The 26,241-nt window shown below is 38.7% G+C and overlaps 1 protein-coding gene across 5 annotated transcripts in view; it reads left to right on the top strand.

Annotated features, from left to right (window-relative positions):
* creb5 (cAMP responsive element binding protein 5) overlaps positions 1-26,241 on the top strand; it is a 323,604-nt gene that overhangs the window by 55,349 nt on the left and 242,014 nt on the right. For 3 of the 5 annotated variants that reach the window (XM_008117034.3, XM_008117035.3, XM_062958231.1), the window contains exons 2-4: positions 11,994-12,125; positions 13,567-13,638; positions 15,634-15,727. In XM_008117034.3, coding sequence (XP_008115241.1) covers positions 13,585-13,638; positions 15,634-15,727 — 148 coding nt within the window. In that variant the 5' untranslated portion in view covers positions 11,994-12,125; positions 13,567-13,584. Of the gene's footprint in view, positions 1-11,993; positions 12,126-12,444; positions 12,681-13,566; positions 13,639-15,633; positions 15,728-26,241 lie in introns of those variants that run through there. The other 2 variants (XM_008117037.3, XM_016996013.2) reach the window with 2 other exon arrangements.

Raw genomic sequence — 26,241 nt, 5'->3', positions numbered from 1 at the left:
TGCTTCTAGTATGAAAGTCAGCAAAACAGTTTGCGTTGTTGTTTTTCCCCAGGATGCCTTTTATGTTTCTCTTTCCTTCTCTTCATAGATCCAACGATTTATTTATTCTCAAGGTAGACAAATTCTTTTATCTCTTTGTGTACTGTAAACTGAAGCAATTAGCATTCAGGAATTACAGTACAATCTCTCTCTTTTTAAAAGTCCCTGCTTGTCAATATTGTTTTTGGAGGAAAAACTCATAATGAAATGTATGCACATAACAACAGTGGGGATAGATTCTTAGTGTTCAGAAATAGAGTTTGGGGGCTTGGAGACCTCAACTCCACATGCTACAAATCTATGAATAAAAATGAGAAGCCAGCCTTTGCCTGGACCCTTAAGACACCAGGAATTTTCCCAAGTTGTGGTATTTACTAAATGTTGCCAAAATCACGTTATTGACACCTTTTTCTTCATGCACTTCATCTCTCACTGTGGCAGCTGTTGCCTTTTCTGGCCTTTGCTGACTTCCTATGGATGTTTCTTCTTTCAATGTTGTTTTCAATATGTCACACAGAGCAAACATAATTTCATAGTGCTTCAGAACTGTAGTGCCAAAACAAACCTGATCCACAAAATCTGCATCTTCTCATTTCAGCCACACTGTATATAATGTATGCTACAGTTTGTCACAAAGTCCACACTTTTGGAGGTTGCTGGAAAACAAAAATAAATCAGATAAAGCAGAAATGGTGCCACCTATATGTATATGACACCCATCACTACTCCTACTTCCCACCTGAAACGAAGGAAGCTGTCCTGATCCTAAGTGTCTGTTCTCATTATTGGACTGGATGAGAGCAAACAAATTGAAAATTAATCCAGAAGTGCTCCTGGTCAGTCGGAAGGCAGAGCAGGGAATAGGGATTCAGCCAATGATGGATGGGGTCACACTCCCCTTGAAGACAGAGGTCCGCAGTAGTAGTAGTAGTAGTAGTAGTAGTAATAATAATAATTATTTCAATATAGCCTCAGGGTCTTTTTCCATCCCAAGCTGTCCTCTCACTAATCTAAAGTATATATATATATATATACACACACACACACACATACATATATATATGTTTATGTGTGTTTATATGTATATATACATATATACAATATAATTTACAATAATAAATAATAATTATAACATATTGTATATACATATAATATTCATAATATTATATTGTAATACGATATAATACTAATAATGCGATATAATATTAATTATATATTATATTTTACATGTGATATTACTAATAATATTACAATATATTGATACAGTACAATATAGTAATTTATTACCAGTATTGTACAATGCTAATATAATATTGTATGTAAATTTAATTTGTAAGCTGCTCTGAGTCCCCTTCGGGATAAGAAGGGCGGCATATAAATGTAGTAAATAAATAAATAAATAAAGCACTTTGTCACCTATCTCAGGTTTGAAATTTATACGGTTGCATTTTATTCAGTCCATTTTTTAAAATTTTTTTGTGTTTTAAGCATGTTATTAGGTTTTCTATTTTATCTGTATATGTTAATGTTTGTTTTTATAATTGCACATGTCGTTGTACACCTGATGTGTTTATTGTTACTGTTTTTAGCTGGGTCTGACCATTGTAAGCCGCCCTGAGTCCCTCCGGGGAGCTGGAGGCGGGGTATAAATAAAGTATTATTATTATTATTATTATTATTATTATTATTAATAATAATAATAATAATACTTTATTTATACCCTGCCACCATCTCCCCTAGGGGACTTGGGGCGGCTTACATGGGGCAGAGCCTGAACAATACAATCAAGCAAAAACAGCATTCATACAAATCACAGTATAACAAGATAAAAAACAAAATACAGTAGAGTCTCGCTTATCCAACATAAAGGGACCAGGAGAACGTTGGATAAGCGAATATGTTGGATAATTAGGAGGGATTAAGGAAAAGCCTATTGAACATCAAATTAGGTTATGATTTTACAAATTAAGCACCAAAACATCATGTTATACAACAAATTTGACAGAAAAAGTAGTTCAGCACGCAGTAATGCTATGTAGTAATTACTGTATTTACGAATTTAGCACCAAAATATCACGATGTAGTGAAAGCATTGACTACAAAAATGCGTTGGATAATCCAGAACGTTGGATAAGCGAGTGTTGGATAAGTGAGACTCTACTGTACAATATAAAACAGAGATATTATAATTGTGATGTCTTGCTTGGTTTCCTATCCCCTGCTTATTTCCTGCTTTGCTGTTCTTGGGTGGAATGTTCCATTGGCTCTTGTTTTGGGGGTGGAGCTTGGGACTCCCCTGTAGGTTTGGATGAGATTGGGTCAGCCTGGGAGCTAATCTCTAGAGGCCTTTTTCCCTCCTTTTGGATTCCTGAGAAAAACCTCTTAGAGATAGGTCTTAGAATTTAGTCTGGGTTCTTTGACCTGGCAAATTCAAACAGGCAACATAAATCACGTACTTACCTTATAGTTCACCTCATAGTCATTATAGATAGTTCACTATAGCTGGTACTTACCACTTAAGTCATAGTTTAGGTACTTACCACATAGGTCATAGTTTAGGTACTTACCTCAAAGATAGCAAAGCTGATAGTTTACCTCATAGCTTATGGTACTTACCATTATAGATAGTGCTTATCATAGCCTTGTACTTACCTCATAGTTTTATTTCTTTATAATTTCAGCAATTTTACCTCATATTATTTCTAATATAGTAAAAGGACTGTTTCCTGTGTTCAATAAACGTATTTTTGGTTATCTGTAACTAGCTGCAAGTGTGTTTACTTTGGGGTTTGAGGTATAATTAAAGGGTAAACCGAACGCCGCTTGGGTAGCCAGACCTATAGATAGCCATTTCTCCCAGTGTGCCTTCATAATAATAGTTAATAATATCAGTGAACCACCAAGTACAGTTCTGTCGTCTACATAGGTGGAGGAACTGAAACATCTATGCAAGAGTACAATGATGAGATAAAATGCATAGATAATAAAACTAGGGGCCTAATAAAATACCGGATAATACCGTCTGGGGTTGATGATCTAATGCTTGTCTCACCAAAGGCCAACGGAAACATCGAAGTCTTTAGTTGTTTCCTGAAGGAAGATAGTGAAGGAGCTAACCTAATCTCTCTTGGGAGGGAGTTCCAGAGTCTGGGAGCCACTGCCAAGAAGGCCCTCTCTCTCGTCCCCACAAGACGTAGTTGTGAAGAGGCTGGAAACGAGAGGAGGACCTTCCTGGAAAATCTCAGAGATCGCGTAGGTTCATAGACTCAGCATTGAACCTGGAAGTTCAGGGATCTGAGGTGTCCAGGAGGGCCTTTGCACAATTAAAACTTGTGTGCCAACCGTTCCTTGAGAAGCCACATCTGGACATGGTGGTACATCCTGTCTGGATTACTGTAATGCGATTTATGTGGGGCTGCCTTTGAAGAATGTTTGGAAAATTCAGCTGGTCCAAAGAGCTTCTGCTAGGTTGCTAACTGACTGCCAGTTTGTTTCCAGGTACAATTCAAAGTTCTGGTTAGGACCGTTAAAGCCCTAGGTTGCTCAGGTCCAGGCTATTTGGCTGACCACATTTCCTTGTACAAACCTTTTCCAGGCCCTGAGATCTTCAGGAGAGGCCCTTCTCTCAGTCCCACCTCCATCTCAAGCTCAGTTGATGGGAACAAGAGACAGCCTTCTTGGTGGCTGTCCCGAGACTCTGGAACTCCCTGCCCAGGGAAGCCAGAATGGCCCACTCATTGCTGTCCTTCCAGCAGCAGGCTAAAACCTTTTTATTCGGGCAGGCTTTTAAAGAATAAGGTTTTAAAGATCAAGTGGGGGGTGCTGTGGTTTAGCTTTGAATATGTATTTAATCAGTTTTTATGGATTTAAACTGTGATATTTTAAATATCATTGAATATTTAATTTTGCTTTAATGTCTGTAGATTTTAAATTGTATTGAAATGCTTTTGATGTACGTTGCTTTACGTCTCCTTTGTGAAGAGAAAGTGTGGTATAAATAAACATCATCATCATCAGTGGGAAACTAGGGGCCCTTCAGTATTTTGTTCTCAAGCACCCCCTCCCCCCACACACCAGCAATGGTAAAAGATTCCAGGAATTGTTGGCCAAAATATTGAGTAGGCTGCAGGTTTCTTCTCCCTACTATATGGTAAATGAGTTGCACAATATATGGGGCAAGAATCATTTACCTAAATCACAATATTTTCTAAATGTATAAATGACATGACCATTTACCTCTGCTTCCGTATTTTCCGCACCCCAAATGTCAAAGGTGGAAATCCTCTAGAAATCGACTCCAATTAAGGTGTACGTAATCCAGGTGAAGAAATTATAAAAGAAAATCTAGGGGTGAAAGCCAGGATATGAAAGAAATGGATGACCTAGGGTGAAAGCATAGTTTTGTGTGACAAGGGGGAACTCAAGTAAGAAAAGAGTAAAACTGTGCAGGCAAGAGTGACACAGGAAAGCTCCCTTACCTTCCCAGTATTTTGTGTGGTGTTGGCAGTTGTCTTCTTAAGATTTTCCTTGGATTATTTGTTAGTAGGCTGTTAAGACATACTAAGACAATGCGTGAAATGAATGAGTAGTATGATAGATGGTTGTGGGGCTGAGTTTAAGGAATTATATCTTATACTGTGTAGGTATGTTTAGTGGAAGATGTGGGGTCTGGGTGTGCTTGTGTGGGAGTTATATATGGTGCCTGATAAGAGGCTCCAGCCCTATAATATTGATTTAGAACCCAACAGGATATCAGGGAAATAGAGCAGGTAACTCGAGGAAAAGGCAGAACAAGTGGCTGCAAGTTATTCCACTTCGAACTGGTTTGCAGAACTGCTTATGTGGACTGTTCATTTTCATTTGTACCATGCCAGCTCTCGCGTTTTCTGTGTTTTTATGAGGAGGATGAACTTATTATAGCCGTCTGCCCCAAAAGCCAAAAAACTTTTCATATTAATGCAAAGGAGGCACTGGGCAGACTTAGTTTGAAGACAGCTCAAAGAAGTTGTGAAGGAAACTGCTGGGGATCTATCAAAAGGGTTTGAAGCTGATAGAAACAGTTTTTGATTTGATAGAGAACAATGGATTTGAAAAAGACAAAGTTGGATTTAGGAGAAACGGAAGAGCCAGTCGAAAGGGAGAACTAAATATGGCTTTAGGAACTCTAAAACAAACGAAACACATACAGTAGAGTCTCACTTATCCAACACTCGCTTATCCAACATTCTGGATTATCCAACTCATTTTTGTAGTCAATGTTTTCAATACATCGTGATATTCTGGTGCTAAATTCGTAAATACAGTAATTACTACATAGCATTACTGCGTATTGAACTACTTTTCTGTCAAATTTGTTGTATAACATGATGTTTTGGTGCTTGATTTGTAAAATCATAACCTAATTTGATGTTTAATAGGCTTTTCCTTAAACCCCCCCTTATTATCCAACATATTCACTTATCCAACATATTCACTTATCCAACATTCTGCCGGCCCGTTTATGTTGTATAAGTGAGACTCTACTGTATTAGAGTTTCATATCTTGTTAATAAACCTATTCTTGTTGCCGCTTTAAAACTTTCTTTGATTCTCTTTTTCAAGACTGCATTTAAGTCAGGCCACACATATTGATACAGAAAGTATGCAATAGCATAGCCATAAGCCTACATTTAAGGAAACAATCTGAAAGCCAAGAATCCAATCCAGAAAGCTGTTAAGTGGAGACACAAGGGCAAGGTGAATGGTAGGATTTCTAAGGTTGGAAATGCAAGTCCAGCTTGGAAGAAGATATCCGCCACAAGAAGGTCCTTCATTTTCAATAAACACAGATTTCTATTCAATTGTGTTTCGATATATTCCTAGCATTTAGATTTAATTGCAGACATTTCCATTAAATCACCACTGAGAATTTAAGTCCCAGCCATCGATCATGGTAGAACTGTTTAGGGAGCCCCAGATGTGGATTTCTTCTCTTTATCCAGACCCATTTGGAAATATTTTAATCCAGGAAAATATGGGCGACAGACCGTTTACCATAGCAGCATAAACAGCCACAAGTGTAATAATGAATCTTGTATGTGTACATGTGGAAATCTTGATGCCGGCTGTTTTTAAAACAAGCACTTCAGCTGGATAGAAAGGAAAACACCATACTCCATTTAATTGCAATGATCCTGAAAATTGGTGGGAGGGTTTAGTCAGGCTGGAAGAAGCTGGTAATAACTGAGTTTGTTTTTAACTCTTTCTTTACTGTGTTTTGAACTCAGAGAAAGCTAGGTAAGCCTGTAGATTAACAAGCTGATGTACAAATAAATAAACAGTTATTTTGGTGCTTGAGAAATGAATTGATTTGTGTGTATGAGCTCTTGTTGGCAGTGACCTACACCAGACTGTGATGATGAAAGGTACATATGAGGAGGTAGGAGGGCTGAAGAATGCCCGAGGATAAACAAAATGAAAATTCAGTATGAAAAGGAAAGATGCTTGCATACCCTACTCATCATTTCAAATATGATAACTGTGACACATCATGCAACTCGTGTGCTCAAGATAGCAAAATATATTAACGAGGAGAAACTGACAAGGAGAGGCTCTAGTAGGTTGCTTTTGCCTGAGCAGCTTGAAAAGGGCAAGATGCTTACTCCACCTCTCCTCTGCTTACAGCTGAGTTATGTGTCATTTGTTTTCAAGCTGGCTTTGATTTATGGGAACACACCAATAGATTTTTTATTTTTAGAAAATGTGTTCTTAGTAGAATTACCATTGTTGCCTTCTTCGGCTGTTTTTGCACCAATAATAATAATATAATAATAATAATTTTATTTTTATACACCGCCCCATCTCCCCGAAGGGACTCTGGGCGGCTTACATGGGGCCAAGCATTCCATAATGCAGGGCTTCTCAAACTTTTAAAGCCATGGAGCCCTTTTTGAAGCAAAAGTTTTTTGTGGAGCTCCAGGAAATATTTCTGTATTATATATAATGTATATATGTCAGGCAAACCTTTGGACACAGAAGCCGCATTGCATTTTAAAATTTGACAGACAGGCCAGGCCAATAGCAGATGGATGAAGAATATTAACAAATTCCTATGCACACTGCACATATCTTATTTGTAGTGCCAAAAGAATGAGAGAACAATACAATATTGTGTCATTGTTGGTTCTCCTGGATCTCTCAATGGCTTTCAATATAATTGACCATGGTATCCTTCTGGGTCATCTCACTAGATGGGACTGGGAAGCACTGTTTTACAGTGGCTCCAGTCCTTCCTAGAAGGCCGTGCCCAGAAGGTGCTGTTGAGGGACTCTTGTTCGAACCCCTGGCCATTGACCTGTGGGGTTCTTCAGGGTTCTGTTTTGTCCCCCATGCTGTTTAACATATACATGAAACTGCTGGGAGAGCTCATCCGGAGTTTTGGAGTACAGTGCCACCCATTTGCGGATGACACCCAACTCTGCTACTCCTTTCCATCTAATGCCAAGGAAGCTGTCTTGACCCAAAACCAGTGCTTGTCATCAGTAATGGACTGGATGAGGGCAAACAAATTGAAACTTAATCCAGACAAGACAGAGGCACTCCTGATCAGCTGGAAGGCAGACCAGGGAATAGGGATTACACTCCCCCAAAGACACAAAATCGCAGTATGAAGGTCCTCCTAGACTCAGTGCTGAACCTGGAGGCCCAGGTATCTGTGGTGGCCAGAAAGGCCTTTGCACAATTAAAACTTGTGTGCCAACTACACCCATTCCTTGAGAAGCAAGATCTGGCCATGGTGGTACATGCCTTTGTTACACCCCGTCTGCATTACTATAATGGGCTCTAAGTGGGGTTGCCTCTGAAGAGTGCTTGGAAACTTCAGCTGGTCCAAAAAGCTGGGGCTAGCTAGAGGGAGTGGACAACCTTCCTGTTGTAGCAACTCCACTGGCTGCCAGTCTGTTTCCGGGTACAATTCAAAGTGCTGGTTATTACTTTTAAAGCCCTGGATGGCTCAGGTCCAGGTTATTTGGCTGACCGCATCCCGTTGTATGATCCTGCCCAAGCCCTGAGAGCTTCAGGAGAGACCCTTCTCTTGGTGCCACCTCCATCTCAAGCTCAGTTGGTGAGAACGAGAGAGTGGGCCTTCTCTGTGGCTGCTCTTCGACTCTGGAACTCTCTGTCCAGTGAAGCCAGAATGGGCCCCGCCCTGCTTTCATTCCAGCAACAGGCTAAAACCTTTTTATTCAGACAGGCACCTAAGAAAAGGTTTTTAAGGTTGCCAGGGGCTGCTGTAATTTATATACTTTTATGGGTTTAACCTGAATTGTTTTTAATATTAATGAGGTTTAATACTCTTTTAATATTTTTATATTCGAAGTAGTATTGTAATGCTTTTTATTGTGAGCCGCTTTGAGTCTCCATATGGAGAGAAAAAGCGAGATATAAATAAACATAATAAATACATAAATATTTAAAATGAAGAACAATTTTATTTTCTTCCAGGCAGTAAAAGCACAATCAAAGCACCCCAAATAGATGACCATCCAGTCTTTGTAATAATAATAATAATAATAATAATAATAATAATAATAATAATAATAATAATATGACCCATAACATTTGAAGAATCCTTAATCAAACATGAACTGTGCCTGGCACGTGGACTTGCTAGGAAACATGGGCATTTAGGTAACTAGATTCCTGCCCGTTTCATACTCCTTGTTCTTTTCCTGCAAATACCGTGGGGATTTTCCATTCTACTGAAACTTTCTTTATGTGTTATTCTCTGTAGAAAACACATAGGATTGCAGTGAATATTTCACAAAGCTAGCCTTTAACCTAAACTGGATGCCTGTATGACAACTAGGCCATCCTCCCCCCACTTTTTCAAGGGTTAATCGCAAGGTTGAAACTTGCACTGCATTCAGTCAGTTTGGAACTGAAGGCTGAAATGTCACTTTTGAAACAAGGTTAGGAAGGTTGCACAGCTGCAAATAATAATAACTCGATGAAAATCAGATTCTCGCTGCAGCCTACTTCAAGAATAACATTGGAACAGGAAACAAGCCGGCATGACAGTCTTTCCAGTAAACCCGTTGAAATGTTTGCAGATACTTTATTTTTTTTAATGCTAAGACTTAAAAGTTTAGTCATTTCACACCATTCCTCTCCAGCAGGTGTGCAATGAAGAAATCATGTTTATCTGAACTAGCAAGAAGGGTAATAGGTAACTTGGGGGTGAGGAGCTGGGCTGAAATAATGTGAAGACCACTGCTGCTTTTGACTATGCTTTTTGTTTCTTTGTTTGTCAATGCTTTTACATGCTGTTAGTACAACTATTATAAAAGCCATGAACACCTTGTTGGAAACATGAAGAACAAAATAACCTTTTAACCACATTTGCGGTTTTGACTTTTGCAGATTTGATCATTCATGGATTGATTAAATCAGGGGTCCTCAAACTTTTTAAGCTGAGGGCCGGTCCACAATCCTTCAGACTGTTGAGGGGCCGGATTATCATTTGAAAAAAAAACAAACAAACAAATTTCGATGCACACTGCACATGTCTTATTTGTAGTGCAAAAACAACAACAACAACAACGAAAGAACAATACAATATTTAAAAATAAAAATAATTTTAACCAACATACATTTATCAGGATTTCAATGGGAAGTGTGCTCCTGCTTCTGGCCAATGAGATAGTCAAGTTAATTAGGGTTGTTGTTGTTGTTGTTGTTGTTGTTGTGTGCCTTCAAGTCATTTCAGACTTTGTGCGAACCTAAGTCTAAAATGTATTTATTTATTTACTGCATTTATTTACTACATTTGTATCACACCCTTCTCACCCCAAAGGGGACTCAGAGTGGCTTATAAATTATATGTACATACAATATGTTATATTATTAGCATAGCACAATATTAGCATTATATATTACTTTATTGAACTATACCACTATACTGTAATATTATTAGTAATATTATATGTAATATAGAATATATAATTAATATTATTATATGGAATTATTATTAGTAATATATTGTATTACATTATAATATTATTATCAATATTATATGTATATACAATATATTATATTATAAAACTGAGGGTGGGGGCCAGGTAAATGACCTCGGAGGGCCTCATCCAGCCCCCGGGCCTTAGTTTGGGGACCCCTGGATTAAATGTTCTTTCTGGGAACATTTTGTTCTCCAGTATGACTCTTATGATCAACTTCCTCCAATCATGTTGGCAGATCTGATTTCTAAAGAGAGTATCTCTCTAGTAATCTCTGGGTCCTCTCATGCTATTCTGTGGTTAGTTTCCAGTGGAAGTTGATCATTGAGTTGTGTTAGAAGACCTTCAGATGTCTAGAACTTAGGCAAACAAAAATAGCTAATTTTAATGTGTTGTTAAAGGCTTTCATGGCCAGAATCACTGGGTTGCTGTGAGTTTTCAGGTGATTAATTGTAATATTCACACTTGTCTCCAACACAGAAGAGTTCTTTCTCCCACCCTGGACCTCCCACAGATATATAAACCTCCCTTACCTAGTTTCCAATATACCTCACAACCTCTGAGGATGACTACCATAGATGTGGGCAAAACATCAGGAGAGAATGCTTCTGGAACATGACTGTGCAGCCCATAAAACTCACAGCAACTCAGCTATGTTTTAATTTGTACTTTTCCACTTTCATGCGTTCCAATGCTCCACAGTGGAGCAAATGTGGAGGGATGGCTTACTGTATTTTCTTAATGAACAATGCTGAAGAAACGTTCAAACTGAGATTCCATTCCCTACCATTTCAGTTTACTTACATGAGACTGTAATAATCTGGAAACATTTTGCAATATAATATTTGTAAACTTGTCCATGTGTATAGTTGCTGGCATGTTGCAGTAGCCATCAAACAGCAAGTGGATATAGATATTTAAGTCTCTTTTATTCAACTGTGAATCCATCAGTGTTTCAGAACATGTGTTTTACTGTGTGTCAAGGATTAATTTACTCACAATTTTTTCCAGTTCATTCAAATCTCCTTTATACTGAACTTAGTGCTGCACAGGTGTGTACCTAATATCCCAAAAGGGGATCAGGGAGCCTTTTATGCTTATGTTCTTTAAAAAAAAGTTCTTTAGTTCAACAATACCTTCAAGAGTCCCTTTTCAATTTTTTTTGACACCTTTTAACCTTAACTGCAGTTCCATAGCCCTCTCCCATATTCCTGTCCTTTTCCTTTTCTCGGCAATCTTAGGAGTAAAGACTTGTCCCCAGATACTTCTTTGTTAGCAGAATTGTACCTAATGGTTTCTGTGTTATATCTTATAGCATGAAATTAAACTACTTGAATATGCATTACGCAGAGTTTCAAACCCAGAATGTTAATAGTTAATCAGTTAAAACTTTGAGGTTGATATGAGAAATCTGTCAGAATTGGTATCAACTTCTTCAAGTTCTTTCCATCCTGTTTTTTTTTTTTTTTGGCAATACATAATTACTTTGAGAATTGTATTTCTTATTAAAATTTCACAAGCAAAAGGAAGCTAAAGCTGCTTCATATGTTTCAGGAATACTGAGCCAACTGACAACCTACTAGTCTCCTTTATTATCAGTGTCATATATTCAATTGTAAACTTTTGGATTTCAAAACAATTATCACTTTGCCAGAGCAGGAAATGTTTCTGCCTTGGAGTACCTCTGTCAGAAGCATAAAGGAACATAACCACTGGTCGTACTGCCTTTGTGATAATGGGAGTTGTAATAAACAAAGTAACTTTTCCCAAGTCTGGCTTGACGTCCCCCAAAATCAGCCATAGTTTTCAATCGGAAAAGCAGAGTTGGCTCTTACCTGCAATTTGGTTTTTCCTCCAATATTAGCTCCAAAATGCATATTCCTCTCCTGGGTGCTACTTAATAATGCATCTTATGATTCTGTCATCTAGAAAACTTTTCTCACCACCATTTCTTTTATTTAGGTACCCTAATTAATGTGAGAAAACCCTGTGTGGAAACAACATAAGATATTTTGCTTGACGCCTACTCCTTGGTCCAGATTTGAAGCATGTAAGCAAGACAGTGTGGTTGTCCTCTCCTGATAAATGTAAACTGTAAGTTTCTCATAGACTAATTCAAAGCATGCTTAAACTTTCTTAGAATATAAAATGTCATTGCATGATGTTTTCCTATCTGCTGGATCAGATATTATCATGATGTTGTGATGTATATAGCCATATTATATTTTACTTTGTGAAATAGATGTATAATATCCCACAACATTTCACAGATGGAAATTGGGAGAAGTGAGATCAAGAAACATCAAGCATCATAAAAATAGCAGAAGTTAATAAGGAAGAACATACAAGCTAGGAAAGGCTGCAGTGGTTTGATCTTACCTAAGCATACTGGGAAGTAAAAAAATATTCCACCCATCATTTCCTTTCCCTTTTGCATTTTGAACTCAGCTTGCAATAACTGAAGTAAGTTGAGGATAAAGGGGAAAAATGGGAGGAGCAGAGAAAAAACTGACTTTTTAAAAGAAGCAGAGAACATAAGTTGACAAAGGACTAATTGGGACAGTCCATGCCAAAACAAGATATTTAGATGTCATGAAATCTTAAGCACGACTTTGGGGCTGTCTTCAACATGTTGCAAGTCAGAACCTGGTACGTAAGTTATTTTTTAGAATTACCGTGTTCCCATTACTCATTATGATGTTTAAACAGTAATTTCTTGTTCTATGTTTTCAACAGTACTATTAATAAGTTGCATTGATTGTTCCTTTGCTGTTCCTTTAAATCTTGTGAAATCACTCTCAAAATGCCCTTGAAGGTTACTTTCTAAAGTAGCTAGAGGTCATTGCACTCTGCTACCACTTGTAACATTACATTTACTTTAGAAAGAATTTTAGTAAAAAGAAAAAAAAGAGAAGAAAATACAATAAAATATGGTAGTATGGTAGATGTTCCGACTGTTAACCAATCCCTCATAGGGATTCCATATGAATATGAAAAATAGATAAACAGTGAAAAAAGAAAGAATAATCACTACAATCAGCTATTGTGGCATTTTAAAACAAACCCTTAAAGCAATATGGTTGAAATGATAATCACCAGAAAATGCAAAAGGTTAAATTGATTCATGACATTTCTGAATGGCATAGCAACATTGAGAGTGATTCCTCTCCTAAATGAATTTCTTTTGACAGGCTAATTTTGTCTTCTTTGTAAGTGCATATAGTGCTTTTACTCTGGATGGACATTAGAAACACACAATAGGAAGCCTGATTGTAGCACTGTTAAGAGTTATAAAGGGAAAGTGGCAAAGTTTTCTATGTGTTATGTTTGAGCAAAGGTTATGTAACTCTTCCTCCAATGAATGCTTCCCAAAATGTGTTTTGCCACAGTCTCCATCATTCCCAGCCAACATTTTTCAATACATCTAGAGGGCATCAGGTGGGGGAAGGCTGGCCTATACTTTCCATATTTCCTGAAGTTATAGGTGTCTGTATATTTATGAATTCCTTCCCCCTCCTTTCCCCTTTAAATATAGATTTATGAGGAATCAAAGATGAATTTGGAGCAGGAGAGGCCTTTTGTCTGCAGTGCCCCGGGCTGCTCACAGGTGAGTTGAATCAGCAGGAATGTAAACCAAGTCTAGCTGTAGCATAATATATACTGGCTTATTAACTAGTATCTGATAATAATTTATAACTTAATTATAGTGTTTTACTTCTCACTCCCCAACCCCATCACTATTCTATACCCCTGTACAGAAATATATAATTGTTCAGTTTCATATTTCTGGAAATTTCTTCTTGCAAGGTCTTGAAAAAGTGATTATTTTGTAGTATAAATCCCAGAAACCCACAAACAGCACAGCTGTTAACTGTATGAAGAATTTAAATGATTTTTTTCAAACCGTATGGAACATGTATGCTGAGTGGGAAATAGTCAATTTAGAATGCATTTTGCCACCTAAACCATAGGGCACAGAGATAGAACACAAATTAACATTGTCTGGATGGTGTAAGGAATGGAGTGCTTTTAAATCAGTTTGATTTGCAGGCCATCCATTCTGTCATAAGGCCTCAGGATCAGACCACTTATATGTGCTGATTATGGCAATCCTATCTCCCACTTCATCACTCTTCTGTTGTCTGCCTGGGATTGCTTTGTTGGAAAAGTTGTTTTTTTAACTATAAAACTTAGAATCCCCCAACCATCATGGCCAGCCATCTATAAATAACTTTTTGAATCTTTACTCTGCGATGCACCATAACAGACTGTGAGGAAAAGAACCTGTAATATGTAAATAACTTTCTAGCCTCCTAGATTGGGTCAGCCCATTTGTGCTCATCATTTTGAAAAGGACTGTTACTCAGATTAATTAGTATGGAATAAAATAGGAAATCTATGTGATTTAAGGCAATTATTGAAAATATTAGGTTGTTTTTTTAAGAAGAAAGACACTGGACAGGACTGGATTTACCAGCAATTCAAGAGCACATGACAGAATACAGAATCATACAGGCAGTCCCCGAGTTACAAACCAATGACTCTTAGTTAAGAAAAGGGACGAGACAACAGGAAGTGAGAGAAATTTACCCCTAAGAAGGGAAATTCACTCCTGAAAGAGTTATCATGGGCAACAGGTGTCTCTATTGAAGCTTTATCTCCAATCCTTGTTTCCACAACAAGCCACATTTTTCAAAATCCAATTCTCACAGGGATGGAAAGTGAGATAGTTTACCCTTTGCTTTGCTATCCAAAGTTATATATACATACCACCGAGCTGCTGGACTTGCTGAAAGAAAGGTTGACGGTTCGAATCCAGGGTGCAGGGTGAGCTCCCACTGTTAGCCACAGCTTCAGCCAACTTAGCAGTTCAAAAACATGCAAATGTGAGTCGATCAATAGGTGCAGCTCCAGTGGGAAGGTAATGGTGTTCCATGCAGCCATACCAGCCACATGAACTAGGAGGTGTCTACGGACAACACCGGCTCTTCGGCTTAGAAATGGAGATGAGCACCAACCCCCAGAGTCGGTCACGACTGGACTTAACGTCAGGGGAAAACCTTTACCTTTACACACACACACACACATATATACACACACATACTGTGTGTGTATACACACACACACACACACACACACACAGAAATACATACACACACAGATGGCAGGAGTTACACTTAAAAATATACTTGTTCTGACTTATACATTCTTGTTCATACCTTGCTGACTGCCTGTATTATACAATATGTATAACATTTGTTTCCAGAAACGAATATATAAGCCATTTCTATTTCCACAGACAAACTAAACAAAACTAAATTAAAAAAAGCACTCTCAAGAAGAAGAAAAAAACTGGAGCAATACTCTTTCAAGTCTCTTTATTGCTATCATTACAGGAAAATATGTACCTTCTAGTGCAAGACTTGAATAATGAATGGGGATTCCTTTTACTCTTTCTTACCTGTAGCATTACATTCCACCTGTCTCTACAGTGCTACCTTGTCATATTAATGGTTTTAAAAATGAAAAAAAGTCCTGCCTATTGGCCCTAAAATATATTTCAGAAATGATTTGCCTTTTTTCTTCTGGGTTTGCCCAACAGCGTTTTCCGACAGAAGATCATCTGATGATTCACAGGCACAAACATGAAATGACTTTGAAGTTTCCTTCCTTGAAAACAGATAACATGCTATCAGGTAAGAAGACAGATACAAGAAAAGCAACCAGCTGGCTAGCTTTGTTGCTGATGTAGATGGATGCAGTTGCATTCTTTGGTTGTTACCATGTACATAACAGAAGCACTCATGCCATATTTCAGATCCTGGTAAATTCACATTCTCTTATCTACGTCTAAAAAAAGTTGACAAAGTTGGGGTATTTTGCTATGTGCTAAAATAAGTGAACATTATAGTTCGCCCCTCACATTTGAAGGTTTATCTTTCACAGATTTGTTTATTCACGAGTTTGTAGCTGCTGCAAAACTAAGCCAACCTCCTTGTTCCACTCCTTCTGTTTCTCCTCTTCCTCTTTGTTGCTTTGTTGCGGCAGCACCTCACTCCCTTTCCCTCCTTTCCAGCCTGAAGCCTCATCCAGATTTTAAACCTTTTCCTTTGTCTCCCCCTTCTTTCCCCGCCAAAGCTTGATTCACATTTTAAATCCCTTCCTTGGCCTCTCTTCTCTATTTTTCTACCATCCAGATTTTAAACTCCTTCCTCCATTTCTCCCTTGCTTTTCTTTCCACCACAAAGCATCATTCCAATTTTAAATCCCATCCTTTATCTCTCTCTTCTCCACCTTCCTACCATGAAGCCTCAACCAGAATTTAAATCCCTTCCTTCATAACTTCGTTGTGCAAAAGTGGGGGATGGAGAGATGAAGGAATTTCAGGTTGTGAGGTTTCTCCATACCACACAACGTCTGAGGATGCCTGCCATACATTCGGGAAACAGCCCGGAAAACATACAACAACTCTGTGATCCTGGCCATGAAAGCCTTCGACGACATGATGAAGGAATGGTTTTAAAATCTGGTGAGAAGGGAATGGTAGGCTAGTGCTGTTGGTAGCGGCGTGAGCGGCCGCTGTTAGCTCCAGCTCCTGCCAACCTAGCAGTTCGAAAACATGACAATGTGAGTAGATCAATAGGTATCACTCCGGTGGGAAGGTAACGGCGCTCCATGCAGTCATGCCGGCCACATGACCTTGGAGGTGTCTACGGACAACGCCGGCTCTTCGGCTTAGAAATGGAGATGAGCACCAACCCCCAGAGTCAGACATGACTGGACTTAGCGTCAGGAAACCTTTCCTTTTAATAATAATAATAATAATAATAATAATAATTATTATTATTATTATTATTATTATTATTATTATTATTATTATTATTATTATTATTTATACCCCACCACTATTACCCCGAAGAGAATCAGGGCAGCTCACAGAAGCATATATAAACAAACCATACATAAGCATATAAACAGCAACAAAAGTTTTAAAATGACAAACACACATAAAATCGAATCTGATAAAATTATAAAATTTCTGAAATGCATTAGAACTTGTGATTAAAGCAGGCTATCTGTAGTAACAAATCAAAGTGCAGAGTGAAACAACTGGTGGATCCTCAAATCTGACTATAGATTATACAAGGTCAAAGGTCTGTCTAAAAAGCCATGTTTTTAAATTAGCTCGAAAGGCTTGGAGAGTGTAGGCTAACCTAATAACTCTAGGGAGGGTATTTCAGAGTCGGGGAGCCACCACCAAGAAGGCTCTCTCGTCCCCACCAACCATGTTTGACTGAGATAAGGACCTCCCTGGCAGATCTAAAAGTCTGTGTTGCTATTGAAGATAGGTTGGACTCGAAGTGTATAGGGTTTTATAGATGATAACCTGGGCCTGGAAACTTGTCGGAAGCCAGTGGAGCTGCTTTTAAAGGGGCATGGTATGCTCCCTAAAGCTAGCTCCAGTTAGTAGTCTGCTTTGCACTAACTGCAGTTTCTTCAAAGACAGCCCCACGTAGAGTGCATTACAGTAGTTCATTCTAGACATAACTAAGTCGTGGAACACTGGCCAAGTCAGGCTTTTTAAGGCACGGTTGCAGCTGGCGCACAAGTTTAAGCTGTGCGAAGGCCCTCCCGGCCACCACCGACACCTAAGTTTCCAGCATCAATGCTGAATCCAGGAGGAGCCCCAGATTGCGGATCTGTGCTCTCGGGGGAGTGTAACGCCATCGAGCACAGGTTGCCACCTTATACCCCAATCAGCTTTGCAACTGATCAGGACCTTTGTCTTGTCTGGCTTAAGCCTCAGCTTAAGACAGTGGTTCTCAACCTGGGGTCCCCAGATGTTTTTGGCCTCAGAAATCCTAACAGCTGATAAACTGGCTGGGATTTCTGGAAGTTGTAGGCCAAAAACATCTGGGGACCCCAGGTTGAGAACCACTGGCTTAAGCAATGGAGTGGTGGTGGACAGCAAATGGAGGGAGGCAAGAGGTGATCAGAGGGAAATGGGTTTAAAATCTAGAGTGATGGATGGAGATAGGCCTGGACTGTTGGGTGGGAAAGTATCCTGTAGCATGTATGCCAGAGATCTTACAATATTTGTAGTTTTTCCATTTCCGCAGGCAGGGTCATACAACCCTAACTATCACAAATGTAGGGGACTGACTGTAATAGGCATATACTTGGCCTTCCTCTGTGTGGGAGAGTCATACGATGCTTAGTTATGTGTCGTTTATTGCCAATGTGTGTTTAACAGTGCAGCTGTAGTGGTTGTAAACTGGTTGGATGGGGAAAGAGTTCTTAACCCCTTTCCATTCTACAATGTTTCTACTAAAAATATCATTTTCCAGATGTATTTTAACCACCCTGCAGGAAAAAAAAACTATTTAGCCACCTTTGTGTGATTTTTGTCATATATAATGCAAACTTTGCAGCTCCATTGTGTAAAATGAAGCAATTGAAAACAAATAAATAATAACCAAATCCTGCATGTAGTTCCCTTGGAACAAATAAGGGCATGGGTGGTACGATCAAAAAACGTAATCCAAGACATGGAGAGAATTTTCTCCTTAATCCTGGAATCTAAGAACCAAATGAAATTGAAAGATGGGAGCTTTAGGATTGACAAACAATAGCACATTGTGACATGGCAGCACATTCATTTATTTATAAGTTATATTTATATTCCACTTTTCTTCTAGTGAACTGAAGGTGGCATTCACGACTGACTCACTTCTTGTGTCTGTTTTAGATTCAGAAAAGCACAACGGTGTGGTAGATTAGATTGTGCTTGGTGCTGAGAGAGTTCAATTCTGCAATTCACTAAGATGTAAGGACACCAGATAAGTTTAAAACGGGGAGTAAAGGGCTACTACCTATGATGGCCACATACTATGTACAGTTTTCCTTTGAATAACTAACAGTGGCTAGGAAACAGTAAGGTTAAATGGCTCTCATATTCCATTCTCTTAAGCATCATGTTAATTGCTAGGAGGTACTGAATGTTGGATTTGGTGATTGCTTTGCCTGGTCCAAACTTTATTTTTCTTATGTTTAAACTGTTGTTACCTCATCTCCATTCCCTATACAGTAGACTCTCAATTAACCAGCACCCATTGGTATTAGTAGTTTCCCATGCAGGATATATGCAATTTCTGGTTGCTTGAGAGTTGTTATTTAAAATGGGCCTAAAGAATACTATACTCCATGGAGCCCCTGGTGGTGCAGCGGATTAGACTGCTGAGCTGCTGAACTTGCTGACCGAAAGGGAAGCAGGGTGAGCTCCCACTGTTAGCCACAGCTTCTGCCAACTTCAAAACATGCAAATATGAGTAGATCAATAGGTACCATTGCAGTGGGAAGGTAACAGTGCTCTATGCAGTCATGCCAGTCACATGACCTCAGAGGTGTCTACAGACAATGCCGGCACTTCGGCTTAGAATTTGAGATGAGCACCACCCCCCAGAGTCGGACACGACTAGGGAAAACCTTTACCTTTTAATACTATACTCCATACTATACCTGACCATAAACTCTGTATTAACTTTATACTAATATAAATACAAATAAAGGCAAACCTAAGTTAATGTAACACTGTTTTACTGTTTTATAAAAACAGTTTTTTTAAAAAAAAAATTAAAGTATTATTTCTTCATTTTTTTACCAGTCCCTTGAGATGTCTGGTTGCTTTGAGTTATGATTAACTGAGAGTCTACTCAGTTTGAATGAAATAGATAGTTTATAGAGTTGTATAAAAGTCTTTCACTGCCTCTCCTTCCCTGTCTTCATCCACAGTAGAAGGAATAAGGGAATTTCATAGCATTTCAAATGTGAGTGTGTGTTCTTAGTAGCAGATGGGTGATGTTTTTATTCATCTTCTTTCTCTTCACTTTAAAGGGAAGGTTGTTGCTAAGCTGAAAAAGTTATTTTGGGGAATTTTAGAATTTTGCAGACCATTCTGACTAGGAGCTGTGGGAACTATAGTAACACTAGCAAGTTCTATGAGCATTAGTCTCAAATCCACTCAGATGTGGCAAAGAAGTGTATCTGGGAGTCCTACAATTGTAAGGTAAGGTAAAGGTTTTCCCCTGACATTAAGTCTAGTCGTGTCTGACTCTGGGGGTTGGTGCTCATCTCCATTTCTAAGCCGAAGAGTTGGCATCGTCCAGAGACGCCTCCAAGGTCATGTAGTCGGCACTCATGCACACTTTGAGGGATAGGCGGAACTGATCTGGGGAAATCCATAACACAGTTGACTAGCATCTTTCTTAGGGAGATTTCTAGCTCTGATTTTTAAAGTGTGCCTTAGCAGTGGTGGGAGTGCCATGCACCACCCTTTGCCCACCACCCTTTGTAGACAATGCCTTTCGAAAATTGCTAATGCTCAGAGAAGGGAACCCCTGGTGGCACAGCAGATTAAACCACCGAGCTGCTGAACTTTCTAGCCGAAAAGTTGGTGGTTTGAATCTGGGGAGCAGGGTGAGCTCCCACTGTTAGCCCCAGCTTCTGCCAATCTAGCAATGCGAAAACATGCAGATGTGAGTAGATCAATAGGTACTGCTCCAGTGGGAAAGTAAAGGTGCTCCATGCAGTCATGCTGGCCACATGACCTCGGAGGTGTCTATGGACAAAACTGGTTCCTTGGCTTAGAAATGGAGATGAGCACCAACCCCAAGAGTTGGGCATGACTAGACTTAATGTCAGGGGAAAACCTTTACCTTTGCTTAAGGCTCAGAGAACAAGCAATTAACCTCTGAAGAAGGTGAGCTGTTTTAACATGTACTCCTATACTTCCAGCCTGTATTGTAATGGCTTTGTTTTGTCAATGTCAAGTTTATATTTTTTTATTTTCTTTGGCTTACCTTGCGACTCTTGCTTTGTCCAAAGCAAGTCTCTTCTACGCTGTGAATTTTACATTTGTAAAAACTGACTCCAAGTAGGGGAGAGTAAAGGTAAACTGTACAACACAAGACTAGCTTCCAGGGGATGATTCAGATTGCTCATTACTTGTAGTGAGCCAGTATACAGGAAATGCTGTCAGATTACTGCCAAAATGCCACAGGTGAACACACATCAGAAGGTGGAAATGTAATTGTGAAGAAGTATAAAGGCTTAATGCATTAATCCCATAGGGCATCTTCTTTATGCAGTGCTTAATGAGTTTGTTTTGCATTACACAACATAAAATAAGCCTGGGTACTGAGAGCTGTTCAGATAAAGTAGAACTGTTGTTTTTCTACTGCTTGGCAGTAGGTACTTTATTCACAGCTATGGTATTATAATAACAGAGCCCTGTCTGCCAAAATCAATTACCTCTTACATAAGACAAAACAAAGACCAAAGTAAAGGCACCCAATTCCATCTCATCTTGGAAGCTAAGCAGGGTCTGCATTAGTTAGTACTTGGATGGGAGATTGCCAACAAATGCCAGGTGCCCTAGGCTATATTTTATAGAAAGGAACTATCAAAACCACCTGTGAGTATTTCTTACCTAGCAAAATCCCTATGAAACTCATGGGGTGGTCATAAAGCAACAGGTGAGTTGAAGGAACATACACACACACACAACCCAAATCAACTTTTTCCCCATAACTTTGAAATGTTCATGACATTTTGCATATAGATAGATACATACACACACACACACACACACACACACACACACACACACACACATATATAGCAGGTCCAGAATGCAAATTTAGGTTCTGAATCTGAAATATTATCAAATGTTGTTTTGACAGATAGTTCCTTTTAAAATTGCGAGTCTAGCTATTTTGAAGGAAATATTGCAAAGTTCTGCCTGGTTCAGTCCAGTACATTTACACCTACTTTTAATCCAGGTTTGGGAAAAGGACAGCCTTGGGCCCACATCTGGCCATTAAAGGTATAAGGGTTAAACCCTTGTGCCGGCTAAACGGCTGACCTGAAGCTTTATTTATTTATTTACTGTACTTCTACCCTGCCCTTCTCACCCCCGAAGTGGGACGCAGGGCGGCATACAAGCTATTTATTTATTTATCGTGTCAGAAGTGAACCGAGGGTACAAGTTGTAATGTATTTGAAAACACAAAGTTTATAAAAACAACTTGGCATTATACTAAATGTCCTTTGACTAGTAGCTTGGCCACTTGGAGTGCCTCTAATGTTGCTGTAAGAAGGTCCTCCATAGTGCATGGGGCAGGGCTCAGACTGCATTGTAATAGGTAGTCTGTGGTTTTCTCTTCTCCACACTCACATGTCGTGGACTCCACTTTGTAGCCCCATTTCTTAAGGTTGGTTCAGCATCTGGTGGCTCCGGAGTGCAGTTTGTTCAGCGCCTTTCAGGTTGCCCAGTCTTCTGTGTGCCCAGGAGGGAGTTTCTCATCCGGCATCAGCCAATGATTGAGATTCTGGGTTTTTGCCTGCCACTTTTGGACTCTTGCTTGCTGAAGTGTTCCTGCTGGTACCTCTGTAGATCTTAGAAAACTATTTCTTGATTTTGCTTACAAACTATGGCAATAATTCAATGCCAGTTTCAGACAATAACAATAACAGTAAAACACAATATTATAAAACTGTACAAACATATACATATCAATTGTAAATAATCTTTCAGATGATTAAAACATATCAAAGGTCTAGCGCCAGCTGAGCTTTATAAACATTAAACCAATTGCTTTCGCTGTTCTTATACAAGTACTGTCATACTTATTGGTCATATTAAACCCCAAAGGCTTGCTTAAATAGCCAGGTCTTAAGATTTTTTCCTAAAACTTAAGAGTGAGGGAGCTATTTTGATGTCACTGGGGAGGGAGTTCCACAGTCGCAGGGTCATCACCGAAAAGGCCCTGTTTCTTGTCCCTGCCAACCGTACCTGCGGTTGGTGGTTCAAATCTGCAAGATGGGGTGAGCTCCCGTCTGTCAACCCTAGCTTCCCATGCCGGGACATGAGAGAAGCCTCCCAGAGGGATGGTAACACATCCGGGCATTTTCTGGGCAGTGTCTTTGTAGATGGCTGATTTTCTCACATTAGAAGCAAATTACAGTATATTCGCTTCTGACACAATAAAAAAATTAAGAGTATATTTGCAGTCCATGGCCCCTTCAGATTCTGCATTCAGTAATCTTTTTAATGCCAAAAAGTGGATGAATTACCTCTCCTGGAAGCTTCCGAGATCAACAACTTACCTATTAACATTAAAAATTCCAATTTGGGATTCTGAAGATAGTTTTTGGTAGCTTATGTACCCCTGATGGGTCCTTGGGCCCCAGACCCAACAGTTGCCCAACTCCTATTTTAATCTAAAACCTTTGTATTAAAGATAGTTTAAACTATTGAACGAATGTAGAGCTCCTTAGACAAGCTGCTTGAAGTCAGTTTTTTTTTATTAGAGACAAAGTGATCAGTAAACCTAGCTCTATAGCAAATGCCCAAATTGAGACTGCTTATGTCTTTCATGTGAATTGCACAATTGATCTAAAAGTTTATTTGGAATTTCTATCCATCATTCCCTGCAGCACCTGGGCCTTCATGTTAAGCTTAAATACAGCAGCAGTGGCAACAACAGGTGGAGATAGTATTATTGGGAACCTACTTGATCCTTAACACAAAGCACATCAGAAGTTTTCATAGTTAGGCTAGTCCTAAACCTACTCAAAGAGATGACACACCGTTAAACTCAATAGTAACTCTGAATTCAATATGCTTAGGTTTAGACTTTATATTTGAAAAGTGATAACAAAACAAAGAATTAACTTCCCAGTTTGAACCATATTGCCCCCAAAGAGCATGGGGGAGAAGACTGCTGGCACCAGCTCAGTGTAATTTAAAAGCAGGCTGTAATTTAGGATGCATTAATTTCTTTTTATTCTCATTTCAACAATTATATATTTTTTTCTTTTGAGAGAGAGAGATACCAGTTAAAAAAACATTTCATCACCATCTAACCCCTCAGGATATTGAAGTATCTTAAAGTTAAATGGTTTATTCTGAGATTTCATAATGAAATACAGAAATGATATATGAGAGGGAGAGGCTTTCCCCTTTAGACATGCTTTACATGCAGACATTCATCTCTCTCTTTCCCACTCTTATTTCTGGTCAAGTTATTTCATGCCATCTGTATCTGCAAAGAATAGTAGCCAGAGTTTCCCCTTAGCTAATTTGTGTGTTTTTAAGTGTAGCTAAATCCCTATTTTTTCTTTTCACTCGCCACTCCCCATTTTCCATCATTATACACCAGCTGTTTTTAGAAGTTCAAAGCAAATAACACTAGGTAACAAAATTTGAAACATTTTCTGTTCCTGGTTTGAAAGTGTTATTCTTGTTTAATTGTACAGTGCTTACTTTGAAAGTACTGTAGTTGTTAAACTCGAATTAAACATGGAGGTTGCTAAACAAACATGATGAAGCCATAGTACATGCACACTCTTATACATATACACACTATTCTTTTGAGTCACACACTCATGCACACACACCAACCATCCTTCATTGATCTGCTCATTCTGTTATTATTTGTACTCACTCGCATATGCTGCCAATTAAATCTGTATTGAGCAAGACTCCTATTTGCCTCAATGAGATCTTTAACCCAATGTAAACAGAAGATATGACGTGGGGTGTCTAGATTGGCACCCTGATGTATGACTAGGAGGGTCTTCATCCTATGGGAATCCTGGTCTAATCCCAACCTGTCGTGGATCCAAGGGATCTTGCAATGGAGAAAACTTCTTATTTGTTCCAGTGGACAACCTCTTTCCTGTGCACATTGCAAGGATGGTGTTTCTAATCTAGATTGAACCCAGTTTATGTGTGTTCTTTCACTCCCATGGTGTTCACAATTTGGATTGAAACATTACATTAGTACCCCCCCTCTCCAAATGTAGGCATTTAATCATTCTCTCCTGTGCCTTCAGTTGAGCAGAGGAATTAACAACTGAAGTGCACAATACACCGTATATACTCGAGTATAAGCCGACCCGAATATAAGCCAAGGCACCTAATTTTACCACACAAAAACTGGGGAAACATTGACTCCAGTATAAGCTGAGGGTGGTAAATTTCAGAAATAAAAATAGATACCAATAAAATTACATTAATTGAGGCATTAGTAGGTTAAATATTTTTGAATATTTACATAAAGCTCAAATTTAGGATAAGACTGTCCAACTCTGATCAAATCATTATTCTCATCTTCTTCAATGTAAATGTGCTTATGTATCCTTTTAATAATAATACAGTAAAATAATACAAGTAATAATAATAATAAATACAGGAAAATAATACATGTAATAATAAATAGAGAAAAATAATAAATGCAATAATAATAATAATAAGAATAATAAGAATAAGATCAGAGTGAAATAATAAATGTATTAATAATAATAGTAAAAATAGAGTAAAATAAATGCAATAGTAGCAACAATAATAGAGAAAATAAGAAATGTAATAATACCAATAATAATAGAGAAAAATAATAAATGTACCATATATTCCCGAGTATAAGCTGACCCAAATATAAGCCAACCAGGACCCTCACCAAGGTATAAACCGAGGGGGGCTTTTTCAGTCTTAAATAAAGGGCTGAAAAACTAGGTTTATACTTGAGTATATAGAGTATATATAATGTGCCAAAGCTGTTCATACTGAAGAAAGAGTTGTTAAGAGTCCTTTTCCTTGTGCATCAGCTTGAGAGAAGATGGCTAAATACAGGACAGCCAGTTTAAGACCAGAGGCATCACTTGGAAACTTTCCTTTAAATTCCAAAATCCTCCAGTGAATGAGGCAAGTGATGCTGGATTTATCATTCGACTTCAGTTGCCTTTCTAGTTTGTTTATTTGTTTATTTATTTACAGTATTTATATTCCACCCTTCTCACCCTGAAGGGAACTCAGGGCAGATTACAATACACATATACATGGCAAACATTCAGTACCATTATTAGACATACAACATATAGACAGACACAGAAGCAATTTCACATTTTTCCAGCTTCTGGTTTCATGAGGGTATGCTCGATTCCAGTCACAGGGAAGCTGCCGCTTCATTGTCCACTTGTTTTCCTCATTCCTTTCTGCATGCTGCTGCCAGTTTTTATAGTGTCATAAAGTAAGTTAAATTAGCCTCCCCACCTAAAGCGGTACCTAGAATTTTCAACTCAACAGATGCAACTGTTTTTCAAGCTGCTTAGGTGGACAGTGAGCTAGGCTATTAATGGTTGGGAGCTC

The sequence above is a fragment of the Anolis carolinensis genome, chromosome 6, assembly GCF_035594765.1.
Source record: "Anolis carolinensis isolate JA03-04 chromosome 6, rAnoCar3.1.pri, whole genome shotgun sequence".
NCBI classification, from domain to species: domain Eukaryota; kingdom Metazoa; phylum Chordata; class Lepidosauria; order Squamata; family Dactyloidae; genus Anolis; species Anolis carolinensis.
The sequence above is the reverse complement of the archived record's forward strand: the minus strand, read 5'-3'. Positions and strand labels throughout refer to the sequence as shown.